At 37.8% G+C, this 19632-nt stretch overlaps 1 protein-coding gene across 1 annotated transcript in view; it reads left to right on the forward strand.

Moving 5' to 3' along the window:
* Positions 1 to 379: 379 nt before the first annotated feature.
* The window catches only part of SLC9A4 (solute carrier family 9 member A4), a 94279-nt gene continuing 75026 nt past the window's right edge, over positions 380 to 19632 (forward strand). The window contains exon 1 of the mRNA XM_069094916.1: positions 380 to 1735. Coding sequence (XP_068951017.1) covers positions 1444 to 1735 — 292 coding nt within the window. The 5' untranslated portion in view covers positions 380 to 1443. The remainder of the gene's footprint in view (positions 1736 to 19632) is intronic.

The following is a 19632-nucleotide window of genomic DNA, read 5'->3' on the forward strand; positions in this document are numbered from 1 at the left end:
ATCTATGACCAAGACTGATGCAATTGCTTTCTATGAGAACATGCAAGCACCTGGCCTATAGCACTTGTAGGTAAAAAAAAAAGAAAAACTGTGCCCTGCACACAATAGGTGCTTAATAAATGTTTGTTAAATTAAATTGTATTTGATTTTGTAATTATATAAACTCCTAGAATCATAAGAATTTTAGAGCTTGAAATGACTTTATTGTTTGTTTGGGTTGTTTTTGTTTGTTTGTTTTTTGCTTTTTGGAGGGGGGGGATGGCAGGGCAATTGGGGTTAAGTGACTTGCCTAATGTCACTGGGCTAATAAGTGTTAAGTGTCTGAGACCGGATTTGAACTCAGGTCCTCCTGACTTCAGGGCCAGTGCTCTATTCACCGCACTACCTAGAAGTTCCTTGAAATGACTTTAGATATCTAATCTACTCCTTTCATTTTAAGACATTAAGACCCCAAAGAGGAAGTAACTTGTTAGGGTTAGATATCTAGTAAAAGAGGGATTAAAATGCAGTTTTTCTGACATTCTATACTCTGCCACCTAATCTTTTCTTTATGACTCCGTACGCTCCTTGAGAGCAGGGACTGTGTTTTCTTCTTGTGTGCATAACCCACAGGGTAATGGAGGGAGCATAGTACAAGGCACCTACTGGGAACTTGGCAGAGGTCTCATCAATAAAATGCCCCAGGTGTGATGATGCAAAGGTGTAGTTGTAGTGCTTGCCCACTAGGTGCCACCAGTGTTAGCTTTGGAGGGCATACGCGAGGGAAGCATTTCATTACCAAAGTCAAAGGAGTGCGCTTAATTAAGAATGGTTCAGAAGCTACCTGCTCTCTTGGCCATACAGAATAAATGAAGGAACAGGGGGAGGAGAAAAGGAAGAGGTGGAGAGCACCTGAAAAACACAGACACGCATGCACACACACAACAAAACACGACATTCTCTGGGCTCTGAGTCAAGAGCAAAGGGTTTATTTTTTTCTTTTTAGAAGGAACTTCAGTTGGATCTGGAATGAGCTTTGCATCCTCCTTAATTTTCCCACATAAAGGAGAATCCTCGTGCTGTGAAGCTTGGGATCATATTTGAGAGAAGTGACTGTTTTGGTTTTTTTTACCCCCTACATCAGTTCCATTTCAGATCATGGCCACACTGAAGCTGATGAAGAATATTACCTGGATTTCACTCAGTCTACCCCCATACCTGCATTTGACACTGAGGCTAAGCTGTCTGGATGCCTGTGCATCAGAGAAGGTCTGAGAAAACCAGGACTGGGTGTTTGCTGACACGACAGCTCACTGCTGGGAATGACCTACAAGACTGGCTTCAGGAGGGGAGCTACCTGTGGGAAAGGTGTGTGCAGTGGCTTCCTAGGAGAATATAGAAGCCCTGTGCAGGGTTGCATACTTAAGCATACTGGGACATAGGTGGGAGGCAGAAGCCCACACCATGGCTTCTCATCTCTTTGTGCCTCCTGATGCTTCGAACTGGTTGCCATTACTGCTGCTGCTGCTGCTGGTGGTCTCTAAGTTTCCTGGTGTTGCCTCTGATCTGAATGTATCTAGCAACTCCACTTCCCATTCTGAACCTAAAGCTCGTTTTGCTGCTGCTGCTGCTGTTGCTACCACTGCTAGCTCTGAGCAGGATGAGAGGCTGCCTGTTTTTTCTGTGGATTATGATTATGTGCAAATTCCATATGAAGTAACCCTTTGGATACTTCTTGCATCCCTTGCAAAAATAGGTGAGTAAAAAGCATATTGTGTGTGTGTGCATGAATGCACATATCTTCACGTGTGTGTGCCTGTTTGCGGGTCTTTATGTTTTCTGAAATTTTGTTCTATTCAACTAAGATAAGAGGAAATTTATGAGCTCCTCCATAGGTCTCAAACCATTTAAAAGAGTAGCATTAGCACTTCTGAATCATGCTCTGGTACTGGAAAGCCAACTTTTGCACAGATGGCTATTTTAGCCTCTGGGGTGGCTGCTTCCTTCCTAGTTTGGGGGTGATGCCATGTGACTAATTATTTGCCTTCGGAAAAAAATTTCAGGTTCTCTAGTGATGAGAATGAGCATCACCAGTCACAGATCACAATGTTCTTGCTTCGTGCCAGAAATGTAAGTCAGGATCCAACTCTACTTTTAGAAAGTCCTCTTTCTAAAGGAAATGGGCACCTATAACTGCAGATGGTGACAGTAGTCACTATGGATTTGTAGGAAGAGTAATTTCTTTTAAAAGGCAACTAACATATCATTTGAGCATCACAGTTTTCTTTTTTTTAAGAGACTGTAGAATGTTAATCTCTAAATTACTGGTTCAATGCTAAGCCAAAAGGGAAGGAAATTCATGGGCACAGTTGGTCTCTGCTTTCTTTTTATGAAAGAAAGCCAATCTGGGCTTGAGGCCTAAATTCTAATTGAGGAGGCCTCTGTGAGAATCCACGCTGATATGTTATGTCAAGTGGTTTAAATAATCCTAAAAGTTACTTAGGGGTATAGATTTACAGTATAGAGAACTTCAGAGGGCATACAGGTCATGCCCTCCCTAATTTTATCTCTGAGGAAATTGAGGCCCAGAAAGGTTTAGGGATTTGCCCAAAGTTACAGGAGTATTAAATATCATAGATTGAATTTGAACCTATATCCTCTGACTTCAGAGACAGTGCTTTTGCTAATGAATACATATGGACAGATATAAAGGAAAGTAAGGAACAAAGTTATATATCCAGATGCCTCAAGCTCCATGTCATTATTTGCCTCAATTTTCATTTCTCACTTTGGATCTCATAACTAGATCCCCTCACTGAGTTCGTGGAGAAAATGACTTTGGCAACGATTTTTCTTTCTTTCTTCTCTCTGGTCAATTTTTTTAATAAAAATTTTTTATAACTTTTTTAAAAATATGCTATATTTTCCAATGCATCCTTAACCTTTGCCTTCTGAGAGCACCACCCATTAAAACAAAAAATTAAAAATAAGAAGAAAAGAACAGTTCTGCAAAACTAACCAAAACTAATCAACCATGTCATGTATTAATTGCAAATTAGCCTCTCATGTCAGCAAAAGGAAGGAGATACATTTTGAAATCTCTCCTTTGGGAACAAACTTTGTCTTTATAATTTGAAAGCATTCTGTTTCTATTGTTTTCTTCTTGTTCTTTCATTTTCTATTGTTGTAGTCATTGGTATATTGTTTACAGTTCTAGCTGCTTCACTTTGTATCAGTTCATAGAAATCTTCCCATGCTTCTCTGTCTTCATCACATTTCTTACCATATAGTAATATTCCAAAACATTCATATACTAGCATTTGTTCATCCATTCCTCAATCAGAGGCCATCTACATTGTTCCCAATTCTTTGATACTATAACTATTTCAGACCCTTCTTTTTACCATTAAACTCCTTGAAGCAAATGCCAAGCAATGGGTTCTCTGAGTCATTTTCTATGGACATAGCTAATTCTTTCTTCAGTAGTGGATTGAAATATTGGAAATATTAGGATGGAATATTATTATGAAACTAGCACTCAATCATACTTTGTTGCTATTGGGGGAGAAGACTTTGTCAACATCTAGCCATCTTTAGTGATTGTAGAGATGTCTATCTTATATATTTTAGGGCTAATTTTTTTTTTCTGCTGCTTTGGAGAGCATGAATGGAGGACAAACAAGAATTGTAAGATTCCTGGGCCTCTTGTGCTATTTGCCGAACACAAATCACTAGGATGCTCTTGCTTGAGTTCTGAAATGACAATGGAGACAATTCAGTCTCCAATGCTTGTGTTCTCTATAGGAAACTTTATTCCATTAGAAAACCTAACAGGTAATTTTAAAACCTAGGTGCATCATGAGCTCGTCTCTTATGATCTACTTACCTCTTTACCCAGCAGCTATTTGGGGATGCTATATGTAAATTTACATATTCTGCTGGAAAAAAGTGAAAAATATATTATTAAGAAGGATGTGAGGTCAGAAATTTTGTACTTCATCATGGCCATACTTTATCTTCATTCATAATTTGTAGCTCTGAGGAATGATTTGAATACTAATCACAACAGGTACATAGGAACAGAATTGCAAATTGGAGCTTCTTATAATTGCATTTTCCTTAATTCTCTTTGTTAAGTCGGTGATGTGTCAATAGCATAGAATCAATAGATTTCAAAGTTAAATGGGTATTAAAATAAAAACTTTCTTATTTTACAGATGTATAAACTGACACACATAGAGGTGTGCTTTCAGGGAAATTTTACAGCAATTAAAATTATGCTTTCACAAAGAGTCAACCACAACTAAAATGACTGAATAAAAATAAAGGAACATTGTGTTAAATTAATTTAGCCAAGTTTTGTATCTGAAGGGAAGGAAAATGATGAATTTAAAGACATTCACAGAGCCCACATATTCTACTTCTAAAATAAGCTATATTATAAAAAAAAAAAAAACCTGTCTCTTATTTTGTCATACTGCATAGTATGACAATAGGCTTGACGTTAGGGTTCAAGTCTTGCCTTAAACACTAACCTTTTTCAACTTCAGTTTCTTTATCTATAAAATGGGACTAGTAACATTTATCTACTAGGATTGTGTTGAGGATCAAAATGATATAATATATACAAATGACTTCGCAAACCTTGAAGCATTATATAAATGGCAGTCACTATTTCTTCTTCGTCATTATTTCCATCCAAAAGAAATAAAGGAAGTTTACCCCTAGGCATTACACTTTACAGAACAAGTTAATTGCTAACTCTCCTTTATAAATTTTCAATCTAAGTGGCTCATATCTATTACATCTTAATATTTAGTGTTCAGTCTTTTTTCAGTCATGTCTGAGTCTCTGTGACCCCATTTGGGGGATTTTCTTGGCATAGATACTGGAGTGGTTTGTCATTTCCTTCTACAGCTCATTTTACAGATGAGGAAACTGAGGCAAACAGTTAAGTGACTTACCCAGGATTTCAGAGCTAGCAAACGTCTGAGGCCAGATTAGAACTCAGGCAGTTGAGTCTTCCTAATTCTAGGCTCTTCACTCTATTTACTATGCCACTGGGCTACACCCCACACTTTAGTATTACAGAATTTTAAACATATTTGTTGCATCATTGGGCTAAATGAAAGAGAGGAAGCATCCTATTATAGAAAGAATGTGAGACCTGGAGTTGATAGACATAGGTTCAATTCCTGGATGTAACACTTCCTAGTTATGTGATGGTAGGTAAATTATTTCACTTCTCACAAAGTTAAGGGTATTTGACTTCTCTGAAGCTTTGCTTCATAATTCCTAAAATGAGCATGGCAATAACACTTCCAATATATTAGGATTTGGGGAAGAAAATATCCTATAACACTTTAAGTACTGTAGTACTATGGAAGAAACACACAAAGCCTATTTCTTACCCTGTTAAGCCATATTATTTGTGCTTATTGAAATATTTACCTTCCTGACATTTGTAACTAGACTTTATCCCCTGGGTGGGATCTGTCCTTCCTTCCTTTCCCTCTCCCCCCAATCCATCTCAGATCTAGAATTTGATGGGCAGTAACTTACAATATGTTCATTATGTTTTAGATCAAATTCCATTTTTTTCCTCTGAAGCTTCCTCCCCCACCTTTTTTAATGTCACAGTCAAATTAATTGCAGGAAAAATCTGGAGTGTAAAATCCCACATTTAAATTTTACCAAGAAAAGCAAATGAGAGCAAGCCAGATGTTTAATTTAATCACCCGTTTCATGTTGTTTCAGCTCATTGATGGTTGCCTGGTACCTTTTTAGATTTATACAGGTCTGATGTTTGACTGCTGAGTTGTTCATAGAAACTCTAGACCTGCAAAAATGTTAAGTCAGAATTGGACACACAACACAAAGGAGTAACCTTCACAATGTGTGTATCAAGGGCATAGTTTTAAAATGGGAAATAATTTAGTATCTTTTCACTGTGGTGACATATAGAAGATGGTATTATCATCAGCTTTGCGTGTGTGCTTTTACAGTGATCCATTAATGATTTTGTAGCCATATTACAGATCTATCTGCCATACAGCAGAATTTAGCATAACATGGATTCACTTTGGACCTTATGTGGGAATCTTTATTATTGGAACTGGGACTGTGCGAATCTTGGCAAAACAAATAATGCCACTATTGGGACAAGAAAGTTTAGATTGAATGGAGGCAAGAAAGCATACATATGAAAGTAGGAAGAGAGTGGAAACAACCAATCAGTCAACATTCATTTACTATTTGCTATGTGCCATATACTGTGTTGGACACTAGGGTTGCAAAGGGGAAAAAAAAAGAGATAGTCAATCTTCAGTGAGCTTACATTCTACTTTATGGAGGCATGTACAGACTAATGGAAAGAGGACAATGGCAGTGGTAGGGATACATATGGAGTTTAAGATGTCTACTGGATCCTAAGTGACCTTGGACAAGTCACTTAACATCAATTTCCCTGCCCTTCCCCCTCCAAAAAGAAAAAAAAAAGATGTCTACTGGAATCCAGTTCAAGTCACAAGCCTGAGAATTAGATTTTAGAGGCCATCTAATCCAATTATTTCTTTATAAAAGCAGTGATCTTCCTATCATTGTAACGGGGATACTATTAGCAGAGGTCCTTAACTTTTCATATGTTGCAGACCCTTTTGGCTATCTGGTGAGACATATGGATCTCTTCTCAGAAAAATGTTTTTAGACCCAGAGGATTACAAAGGAAATAAATTATTTTGAAATACAGGTATAAAAATATTTTAAATGAGTTAATGTACCCCATATTAAGAAACTCATTGGTTGGACTAAATGACAACAGATCCTTTCTGACCCTCAAATTATATAATTCTGTGATTCCTTCCCCTCTTGGTATTGATACATAGTGTCATCTTCCATAACTCAGCACAACTCTGACTAGATCTCTTGACTTGAAATCAATAACTAGATCCCACAACATGGATCATATGGATAAATAGGGTAGACTGATCTCTGAGTCCCCTTAAAGCTCTAGGAACTATGAAAATATGATACTCAAAATGTTTAGAGGAAAGTTCTAATGTTTCTCAATTTTGTTAAAAGTTGGGGGAAAGTGACTAAGTAGTCTGACTTTGTAATTGTAAATTCTTTGTTATTACTGACCTTGTAATTGAGTGAAAAATTCCATTTCTATCCCACTCCCATAACAGGCATCCCCACAAAATTGACCAGTGTCCTGTTACCAGCCATAAGACCTAATCAAGCCTTTACTCATAAGATAAGGGGAAGGGAATAAGCATTTATTAGGCACCTCCTGTGTACCAAACACTGTGCTAAGCACTTTACAAATGCCATCTCATTTGGTTCTCACAACCCTGTGGTGAAGATGCTATTATTATCCCCATTTTGCAGTTGAGGAAACTGAAACAAACGCAGGTTTTGTTGTTGTTGTTTAGTCATTTGAGCTGTGTTCAATTTTTCATGCCCCCATTTTGAGATCTTCTTGGCAAGGCTCCTGGAGTAGTTTGCCTTTTTCTTCTTTAGCTTATTTTACTGATGAGGAACTGAGGTAAACAGGGTTAAGTGACTTGCCCAGGGTCATATAGCTAAGAGTCTGAGGCCAGATTTGAACTCGTGAAGAGGAATCTTTCTGACTCTATCCACTGCACCCCCTAGCTGCTATTGACTAAAGAAGATGAAACAGTTCGTGACGATGAGGATACCCCCTGAACAATTCATTATATGTACTATAGAACTAGATTCCTGCATGGGGTAACAGATCAGGCTAGAAGTTGTCACTCTTCCGTTTGAGAACAGGTGAAGTGCTTATGGAATAAGAACAATTTTCAAGGATTTAATTTTGTCTTTCACATCCAATCCCTCCTTTCCAGTCCCATTGCCATCATTCTAGGGCAATTTTCACTGCCTCTCACTTGGACTATTGCACTAACCTTACTCACACATCTCCCTATCTCTTCTCTCTCTGCTCTCAAATCCAGTCTGCTAATTATTTTTTTTTCTAAAATTGAGGCACAGAGAGGTTAAGTGACTTTCCTAGGGTCACACAGCTAGTGTTTGAGGCAGGATTTCAATCTAGTGCTCTGTATTCTATAACATATTGTCCTTATAGTCTTTCCTCTTTGCGTTATCTTTTTTCTTGGTGATAATATAATTTCTCATGGGTTCAATAATCATTTCTATGCCTATGACTTCAAGTTTTCTATAGCTAGTCTTGGGCTCTGCCCTGAGTTCCAGTACTACATCTCCTACTGCCTGTAAGAGACCACTTCTTTGTTGTGTATGCATCTCAAACGCACCATTTTCAAAACAGAATTCATAATATTCTTCCTTTAACCTACACCTCCTCTAAACTTCCCTATTTTAATTGTCACTACATTTCAGTGACCTGAGGTCACCACATCCATGTCATCCTCAACTTTTCCCTCTCTCACTCCTATAACTCATCAGCTGTCAAATCTTGTTGATTTTCTCAATGACTATTTCTGCCTCCCCTCCCCCTTCAAGAATTATCACTGACTCCCTATTAACTCTAATTCACCATCTTCACTTTTAAAGCACTTCATGATTACTCATTTATTGTATAATTGCTCCCTTGAACACAATATACTTAAAAAAAATTAAATAGCCCTATGATTTCAGTGGTGTTTAGGAATTCCTAACAAAGAACTGATTCTTTCTACCGAGGCATACCAGGTCACAGCTGGTTTCCTTGAGTGCTGAGATGTTAAGTCACCTGCCCGGGGCTCTCTAGCCAGCACACACCATAAGCTTTCTTGCTAAACGAGTTTATTTGCTGTTTTCTGAACGTGTTGTCCCTCCTCTTCTTCCCATGACTTTTTGTACGACTGCCCCTCATGCCTGGAATGCATTTCCTTCTCACCTCTGCCTCTTAGAATCTTTATTTTACTTTAAGGTCCATCTCGGGTATATCTTTCTATGAGAAGTTTTTCCTAAACCCTTTAGATGTTTAGCATTCTTACCTTTCTCAAGTCAAGTGGTTTTATGTGTCATTTCTATCTCCTCTCTCCTGAATACTTTCTTCTCTTTAGGTTTTTGGGATATCACTCTATCCCAATTTTCCTTATATCTATCTGACCACTCTTTCCCTATATCCTTTGCTGGATCTTTCTCCAGATCCTGCCTTCTAATGATAGGTGTCCCTCAGGGTTCTATCCTGGGTCTTCTCTTCTCCCTCTATGCCACTTCACTTGGAGATCTCATCAGCTCCCCTGGATTTAATTGCCGTCTTCATGTTGATGATTCTCAGATCTCCCTTTCCTGCACCAATGTCTCTGATGACCTCCAATCTCACATCTCTAATTGCCTTTCAGACATCTTGAACTGGATTCCAGTAGACATCTTCAACTCAATATGTACAAAACAAAACTCATTTTCCCTTAAACCTTCCTCCTCTCCAACCTTCCCTATTACTGTTGAGGGTAACAACATCTTCCCAGTTCCTCTGACTTTTAACCTAGGAATTTTTCAGGACTCCTCAGTGTCCCTCACCCACCATATACAAACTGTTGCTAAAGCTTTCTGATTTTACCTTTACAGCATCTCCCAAATATGCCGCCTGGTCTCCTCTGAAATGGCCACCACTCTAGTGCAATCCCTTATAAGCTCATGCCTCGATCACTGCATTTTCTATTCAGCTGCTAAAGTGATTTTCCCAAAAACACAGTTCTGGTCGTCTCTGTCTCTCCCTCTGATTCTCTCTTTCACACACACACACACACACACACACACACACACACACACACACACACACCACTCAATAAACTCCACTGATTTCTTATAGCCTCCAGGAGCAAATACAAAATGCTCTATTTGATATTCAAAGTCCCTTATTACCTAGTCCCCACTTACCTATCCAGTCTTCTTACGCCTTACTCCCTGGCATGTGCTCTTCCATCCAGTGACAACAGCCTTCTACCTGCCCCACAAACAAGACACTCTACCTCTCTGCTCCAGGATTTTTTCTCTGGCTATGCCACATGCCTGGAACACTCTCCCTCCTCCACTCCAACTACTGACCTTTTTGGTTTCCTTTAAGACACAACTAAAATCTCACCTTGTACGGTATGCCTTTCCCAACCCCTCCTAATTCCAGTGCTTCCCCTTGCCTAATTATTTCCTATTTATCATATATATATATATACATATATATATATATATATATACGTATAGTTTGCTTTGTATATATTTGTTTGCATGTCTCTCTCATTGGATTATATGCCCTTTGAGGGCAGGGGCTGGTTTTTTTTTTTTTTTTTGCCTCTTTTTGTATCCTTAGTGCTTACCACAGTGCCTGGAGCTTAATAAAGGTTTATTGAACTGAACTGAGAGCAGAGAATGTCTTTCATTTTCCTTATATCCTCAGATCTGTTAACATTGCTTTGTACATAGTAGGAGTTTAAAAAAATAAATTCAGGATTAAACTAGAATAATATTGTCATACTGTTAGTTAACTGTTGCTATATGTATTCTTGATCCCTTAGTGAGTTTGTAAGTTTTTCAAAATCAGGGACTTTAAGAACATTTTTGTATCTTCCATAGGCCTACCATACTGTCATACAAATAACAAATACTAAAAAAAAATTCCTGGCTAAATGAATCATGAATAAATCCCTGACATCAGATTATTTTCTTGTCATTAATTTCTCTTTAGATACTGAATGTAGAAATAAATATATCAACAAAAAAACATGCCGATTTTTAAAAATGTTCTGACTGCTTAGATTCTAGAAGAAAACAAATATGTAGTACTATATAGTTTCTATTTTACTAATGGGATAAACTAAAGTTGAAAGGTTACACTCTAAACTCTTTGAAAATGCAAACTCAATAGGAGTCAATAGTATGATAAGGCCGTGAAAAAAAAAAAAACTAATGCAATCTTGGGTAGCATTCAAATAAACAGAGTATCCAAAATGAGGGGATGATAGTCCTACTGGACTCTCATGAACCAAAGACACATTTGGGAGACTCTTTCTCTCTCCCTCTGTCTCTCTCTGTCTCTGTCTCTCTATCTCTGTCTCTCTTTGTCTCTCTCTGTCTCTCTCTCTGTCTCTGTCTCTCTCTCTCTGTCTCTGTCTGTCTGTCTGTCTGTCTCTCTTTCTCTCTCTCTCTCTCTCTCTCTTTCTCTCTCTCTCTCTCTGTCTCTCTCTCTCGTCTCTCTGTCTCCCTCTGTGTCTCCCTCTCTCTGTCTCTTGACATGTAGCTCCCACTGAACAAACCTGGTTAAAGATATGCCTGTTGTACCTCCCAAATCCGTGAGACTGGGTCCTCACTAGCAAAGATACCATTAAAGATATTGAAGGGGAAAAGAATAAAGAAAAGATTTCAGAGAAATATAAGAAAACTTGTTAAAACTGATGCAGAGTGTGTCAGAACTGGGAGAAATAGACATAGATACACACTTATAATGCACATATATGTGTGTGTGTGTGTGTATATAAAACAACAATGTAAAGACAAACAACTTTGAAAGACAAAAATTCTGATCGAATCAACACAATGGCCAACTACAATTCCATGTTTAATGATGAAACATGCTGTCCACCTCCTAACAGGTGATGGAATCAGGGTGCAAATATACATATGTGTATATACATATATGCATATCTTTCCCTTCTTCCTCTTCCACCTCCCTCATTAAAACAGAAAGAAAAAAAAATCCCTGCAACATATGCATAGTCAAACAAAACAAATTCCTTCATTAGCCATGTCATACACACCTGCATACATAGTATATATTGGCCTACTTTTATTTGTATAGGCGTTTATTTTAGACATGGTCAATGAAGGAATTTATTGGCTTGACTGTACATTTACAGTGGTTTTATTTTTCTTTCTCTTTTAGTGAGGGGAGGTAGAGGAGATGGGAGGAAAAGAAGGTAAATTTTCATTATCTGAAAAAAAGTTTTTTTAATTGTCAAACAAAAAAAATGAAAAGAGAAAAACAAAGCAGAGACCTGCGTATGTTGGAAATTAGTCCTAAAAATGTATGTAAATCTGAGCTATTCACAGGAGCACTGAATCCTTGTCAAGGGAATTTCTGTTCAGGTAAGATTTGAACTAGGTGGCCTTTGAGGTCGCTTTTAATTAAGTTTTTATGACTTTGAAAATCCCAGCTCCCTTCTTAGCAAACTTCCCCATACAGTCCCTACTTCCCCTTCTAGCTTTTCTTTAAGTGAAAAGTGGCTTTCCCTGTGAATACTGCCACATTCCTGAATGTTTCTGTGATTACTTCTCCAAATCTCTTTAACGAAGTTAGAAGACAGCAGCTAGGTGGTACAGTGGGTAGAGAGCCTGGTGTGGAATCATGAAGATTTATCTTTCTAAGTTCAAATCTAACCTCGGGCACCTAGTAACTATGTGACCCTGGGCAAGTCACTTAACTCTGTTTGCCTCAATTTCCTCATCTATCAAACGAACTAGAGAAGGAAATGACAAAGTAGCCTAATACCTTTGCCAAGAAAATCCCAAACAGGGTCATGAAGAGTCGGATACAACTGAAAATGACTGAACAGGGTCAGGAGGAGATATTGGCCTGCTTCTTGATTTCCAGAATTAGCCATTCATCTATTACTTTCACTCAATTACTTTTCCTCCTTTGTGATCTATGGTAGTTGTACATGCCACCCTCTCCCTATCCTTATTATATTTATCTATTGACCTCTAGATCATTCCCATCAGATTCTCACAATCTTTGGCAATGACCCTGCCCAACACCTCTGCCCCTTCCCCTCCTCCCCATGATATTCTTCTCTTATTGTAATCCTCAGGGACTTTGGTATTCGTATTAACAATTCTTCTAACACCATAGCCATTCAATTACTCAAACTCCTCACTCAGTGACCTCTTTCCCTCCCATTTCAGGAACACATGATCATAGATTAGAACTTCAGGCTGCTAGGCAACTGAGCCAGAGGCAGCTAGATGGCACAATGGATAGGTTTGATATTAAATCCAACCTCAGACATTTACTAGCTATGTGACCTTGGGCAAGTCATTTAACCTTTATCTTTCTTCAACTATAAAATGTGGTTAATAATAGTACCTACCCTCCAGGGTTGTTGTGAGTATCAAATGAAATGATATTTGTAAAGCATGTACCACAATGCCTGGAATATTGTAAGTGTGTTTAACAAATGCTTGTCCGTTCCTCTTCCCCACCTTCCAGATCTCAAAGTTTAGAACTGTATTCTCTGATCATATCCCCTCTAATTCCTTCTACCATTTCCACTTCTTCACTTTGCTCTTCAAACTCATCATCACCTCTAGTCCCTTGACCCCTATCTCTCCTCCCCATCTATCTTACTTACTCTTCATCAGCCTCATAGCCAGTCTTGACCCCATGATCTGCTACTTAACGATTCATTAGCTGCCACCCTAAAATTCTTCACTGTCAGGACCTTCTGCCATTACTTCTATGTTAATCCTCAGACTTGGGTAACAGCCACTTTCTGTTTTCTCCACTCTTATTCCAGGCATCTGAAGAAAGTAAAACATTGAGCTTATTTCACTGGCTGTAAATTTAGAGTTATAACCTCAGTGAAGCCCTCGCCGTTGCTTAGCAATTCTTTTTCTGCTCTTATTGGTTCTTTTTCCTGTTCACCATAGTAACTGCTTCAAACCTTGTTCATCTCCCTTCCTGCCTCCCAACTATAACCCCATTTCCACACTCAGAGTCGATGACTCCTCTTTACTGATAAGGATACGCTGAGAAATCCCTCAACTTCCGTCTTCTACTCTTCAAAATTTCTCAGCAGCATCATCTACTTTTTCACTGCCTTTATGTTTCAGAAAAAGATATTTCTCATCCTTGCTGAAGCTACTCCATCTCCCTGTGCCCTTGATCACAACTTAGCCTTCCTCCTCCAGAGTCTTGCCCTAGGAGTAATCTCTTGGCCCTCGTTCATCTTCAGTCACTTACTTTCCACTGCCTCTTTTCCATATGCCTAAAATTATTCCCTAGTTTTCCCAATTCATATATATATATAAGAAAGCACCTTTCTTTCACCCTTCGGTTTTTTTTTTGCTTTTTATTGCCAAACTTTTTGAAAAAGCTTTTTACATATGATGCCTCCACTTCCACATCATTCTGTCACTTCAGCCTGATGAAATCTGCCCTTTATCCTTTATACTACTGAAACTACTTAAACTATATATTTACTTTTAGTTTGCAACATTCAGTTCCACAATCTCTTGAGTTCCAAATTTTCTCCCCCTCCCTCCCCTCTTCCCCTTCCCCCCCCATGCTGGCATGCAATCCAATATAGGTTCTACAAATACCTGCACATTAACATTAGTCAAGTTGTAAAGAATTATAACCAATGTAGTGAACAATGAGAAAGAATGAAACAAAACACAAGAGAGAGCAAGTGGTTGATTTCAATCTGCATTCAGACTCTGTAGTTCTTTCTCTGGATGTGAATATCCCTTTCCATCATGAGTCTTTTGGAGTCGTCTTCTAACCTTGCATTGCTGAGAGTAACCCAGTCTATCAAAGTTAGTCATCACAGATATGATGTGTCTGTAATAGTGTACAAAGTGCTCCTGGCTCTGCTCTCCTCACTCTGCATCGGTTTATATAAGTCTCTCCAGGTTATTATGAAGTCTGTCTGCTCCTCATTTCTTATAGTACAATAGTATTCCATTACATTCATACATCCATCACAACTTCTTTAGCCCTTCCCCAATTGATGGGCATCCCCTTGATTTCCAATTCTTTGCCACCACAAGAGGAACTGCTATAAATATTTTTGTACACACAGGCTGAAATTACTTTCTAATGACCTTGTAATAATGACTTTGACTCACTAATGACCTTGTAGTAGTCAAATTCATTCATTATCCTTTTTAATGCTCATCTTCCCTGTACAGAATCTGATCCTATTGACCACTCTTTTATTTCTCTATTTTCTATTCTCTTTTTTATGAGACACAACATTCTTCTGGTTCGCTTTTCACATCTTAACAGCTTCTTCTGTCTTATGTACTGCTCCCTTGCCATCATCCTGACTACTTCAGGTGGGTGTTTCCCACTGTTCTGTCTGCAATATACATACATATATATATATATATATATATATATATATATATATATATATATATATATATATATCCTCTCCTGTCCTTTCCTTTCCTCTCCTCTTCCTCCTCCTCCTCCTCCTCCTCTTCCTCCTTCTGCTTCTGCTTCTGTTCTACCTCTGCTTCTGTCTTATTCACTTATACGGCTTCAAATACCACTTCTACACCCATGACTTCCAAATTTATACCTCCAGGATCACATCTCCAACTTCCTACAGGGCATCGAAATTGATGTCCAATTGATACTTCAAACTCAACATGTATAAAACTGAAATTATTATTATCTTTTTTTTCTCCAATTCTGCTGTTCCTTGTGTTTGGTCAGTTTCTATCAGTGGGACCAGCCACTTAGTGTCCCATGTTTGAAACTTTGGTATAGATTACACATAAGCAAAATTAAGCTTAATTCACCAAGGGGGAAAAATGGTCATTCAATGAAAAAGAAGGATTTCAATTTCATAAGGAGAACACCAGATTTAATAAAAAAAATTTGACCTCCAATATCAAGCCCCAAGAGAAGCATAAACAGATGAAAAGGGGAAAGAAAACACAAGGGATTCAATAGAGTTGAATTGTTTACATCCCTACACAGGAAAATGATACTGGTAACTCTTAAAAATTTTATAACTAACAGTATAGATAGAAGGAATGTACATAGACAGAGATCATGGGTATAAGATGAATTTGAGAGAATCATGTTAAAAAAAATTAAGGGATGAGAAAGAAGAGAACAATAGGTGTGGAAGGAAGAGAGAAATAGAATGGGATAAATTATCTCAAATGAAGAGGCAAGAAAGACTTATTACAGTGGAGGGCAATATGGCTGAATAAGTTGTATATGAATGTAATGGAATACGATTGTGCAATAAAAAATGAACAGGCAGATCTCAGAAAATTCTAGAAAGACTTGTACAAACTAATGCAAAGTGAAATGAGCAGGACCAGGAAAGCATTGCCAACAGGATCAGCAATATCGTGTGATACTGAATTATGTATCTCCCATATATATCAACACAGTGATCCAAGACAAGCACAAAGGACCCAGGAAGGAAAATGCTATCCATATTCAGATGTGGACTTTGAATGCAGACTGAAGCATATATATTTTCATTTGCTTTATTCTTTCTTGTGTTCTTTTTTCCTTTGATCTGTTTCTTCTTCCACAACTGTAATGAATAAGGAAATATGTTTTACACGATAGCACATATATAAACTAAATCAAACTGCCTACTATTTTCAGAGGAGGGGAGGGGAGGAAGGGAGAGAGAAAAATTTGGAACTCTTAATCCTGTAAAAATGAATGCTAAAAATTTTCTTGATATATATTTGGTGAAAAAAATAAAACTATTAAAAAAAGAATACTAGATAGACCCTTTGTGTATTTTTCTTTTAGTATTAGTTGTACTGAACATTAATATGAGTTGGGAGAAACTTCAGAAGCCATCCAATTCTACTAGTATGTGAACATGAATCCTTTTCACAATATTACTTTGAAGACCTCCAATGAGGACTGTAGAATTAACATAATATTCACAGCACCAATGGTGACTGTAAATATGCTGGCATAGTTCTCAATAATAAAATATAACAGACTCTCCATATAGAAGACAGAAGCAAAACATTTATTCTGACACCAGAAAACCAAATCCTAACACCAGAAAAGCAAATCCATCATAGCATCATAGAAGTTAATATACCATAACTTAGCAGAGAGCCACACCATTCTTTAACCTTCCCACAAACCAACACTCACAAGCCTAGCTGTATCCCTGGGTATGTCCCTGCCTTCTTCCAGCTCTAACTGCTCCAACTCCCAGCTTTCTGTGGGCTCTACTCCACCCTTCAGCAAACTCCTTCCACCATAGGCTCCATGTGATTACATTCAGCCTATTAGGGGGCAGGGAAGATCTTCAAATCAGGGAAGGTCTTCAAATTCCCTCAGGCTTATTAAGGAGCAGGGAAGAACTTATAATTACCATTACCATTACAAGGAGCCACCCAATATTTCCTCAATCCATTCACTTCACTTTTCTATGGCTCTAATTGTTAGGATTTTCCTTCTTATGGTGGAGTCTAGATGTGTCTCTCTGCAATTTTTCCACACTGTTCTCAGTTTTTCTCTCAGGATCTATCTCCCATATGATAGCCCCTCAGACAGATGAAAGCAGTTATCATGCCTCTTGTGTCCTGATTTTTCTCTTTTTAAAGATATGCATCCTTAATCTCTCTAACAGATTCTTGAATAACATCCTGGTCACTCTCTTCTGGACATGCTTGTATGGAACGATGTCTGCTAAAATGTGATACCTAAAACCTAATCCAGCTGTGGTCTGTTCAGGTCAGAAAACATCAGAATATGAGTCATCTCCCAACTGATAAATGATCAAGGGATATGAACAGGTAGCTTTTAAGTTAAGAAATCAAAACAATTTATAGTAATATAAAGAGTTGGAAATCATTATTGATTATAGAAATAGAAATGAAACAAACTTCAGGTATCATTTTACACCTATCAGATTGACTAAAGTGATTGAATAAGGAAAGTAACAAATGTGTGTTTGTGTCCAAAAATTGAGATACTATTTCATTATTAGTGGAATTGTGAAATGATCCAACCATTTTGGAGAGCAATCTGGAATTGTGTTCAAAGAGTTATTAGACTACCTATACTCTTTGACCCAGCAATACCATTATTAGGTATATTTCCCAAGGTGATCAGAGAAAAAGGAAAAAGAACCTTCATATTCTAAAATATTTATTGCAGCTCTCTTTGTGCTGGCAAAGAACTGGAAATTACAGGGATGCCCACCAATTGGAGAATGACTGAACAAGTTGAAGTATATGATTGTGATGGAATACTGCTATGCTATAAGAAATGATGAGCTAGACTTGCACAAAATAAAGAAAAGCTAAATGAGCAGAACCAAGAAAACATTGTATACAATAAGAGCAATATTTTTTTAGTACAACTTTGAATAACTAAGTCATTTTGACTATTATAAAATAACCAAATTAACTACAAAGGAACTATGAAGGAAGACTATCTATATCCAGAAAAAGAACTGATAAATAGAAGTATATATAGAATGTTTTTACATTTATCTCTGTGTACGTGTGTGTGTGTATGCATGTGTGTGTGGTTGGTTTGTTATTGTCCTTAGTTCTCAAACAGGACCAAAATGACATCACTATGCTAGATAAAGTTTTAATTTTTTCAGCTGTGACTGGTCACACCAATACCAGCTTGGAATGCTCTACCACAGGTTGGGTACAGATAGTCCATATGAACATCTGGAATGGATACTCTATATTTATGCATCCTTCATTTCCTTTGAGTTGTTTCAATTCTGCTTTGTTCATAGAGCACAGCTCCATCAGTCACCACCATATCATCCATACATGGAACCATTGGTTACAGCAAATGGAGAAGTTTTTAATTCTGTGGATAAGTTCACTTACCTTGGTAATGTACTTTCCAGGGATGTACACATTTATAGTGAAGATAACACACGCATTGCCACCGCTAGCTCAGTGTTTGGGAGTCTCCGAAGGAAAGTGTGGGGGAGAAGAGGCATCAGACCAGCTACTAAACTGAAGGTCTAGAGAGCCGCTGTGCCGACTTCATTGTTGTATTCCTGTTAAACCTGGACAGTCTACCAGAGCCATACCAGAAAACTGAATCCCTTCCATTTGAATTGTCTTAGGAAGATTCTGAAGATCACTTGGCAGGATAAAACACCACACTGAGGTCCTTACTAAACTGCCAAGCATTCAAACTCTGCTTCAGTGAGTGCAACTCCAATGGATTAGCCGTGTTGTTCAAATGTAAGATGTGTGCTTGACAAAAAGACTATTTTATGGAGAACTAACACAGGGCAAGCATTCACATGGTGATTGGAAAAAGCGATACAAAGACTCTCTCAAGGGCACTCTCAAGAACTTTGGAATTGATTGTGTGACATGGGAAACACTGGCACAGGACCACTCAGCATAGCGTGCCCACATCAGAGATATATTCATGTCAGAAAATATGTATGCATTCATGCATGTATATGTGTATACGTACATATATTGTATGTATGTACTGTATATACATATTTGTGTCTAATGGTTGTCATCTCTAGGGTGGGATGGAAAGGAAAAAGAAATATACATGATAACTTTGTTATATATTTAAAAGGAATAGCAAGTTGTACATAATAGATTTGCAGTCTCTTGTGCAATCATCTTTTTTTATTATGCTATGTTATGGAAATGCTTGTTTTCTTTCATTAATTAAAAATAAAACACATTTGAACAAAAACTTCATTCTGGAATTGCTAGCTTCCCTTCCCCTCCACATGCCTCTTAAAAATTACTTTGTATATATTTTACATTTATTTTTCTGTGTACAATTGTTTCCCCCTAATCAAACACAAACTCCTCGAGGGAAAAGATTATTTTATCTTTATCCTTGTATCTTTTAGCACCTAGAGCACTGCCTGTCAGAAACAGTATTTGATTTTTAAATGCTTGTTGAATGAATGAATGGCAACCCTGACTCTCTCTCTGCTTTCT

Source organism: Petaurus breviceps, unplaced genomic scaffold (assembly GCF_028583685.1).
Source record: "Petaurus breviceps papuanus isolate PSGF00001 unplaced genomic scaffold, PetGlider_PUasm1.0 223, whole genome shotgun sequence".
Taxonomy (NCBI): Eukaryota; Metazoa; Chordata; class Mammalia; order Diprotodontia; family Petauridae; genus Petaurus; species Petaurus breviceps.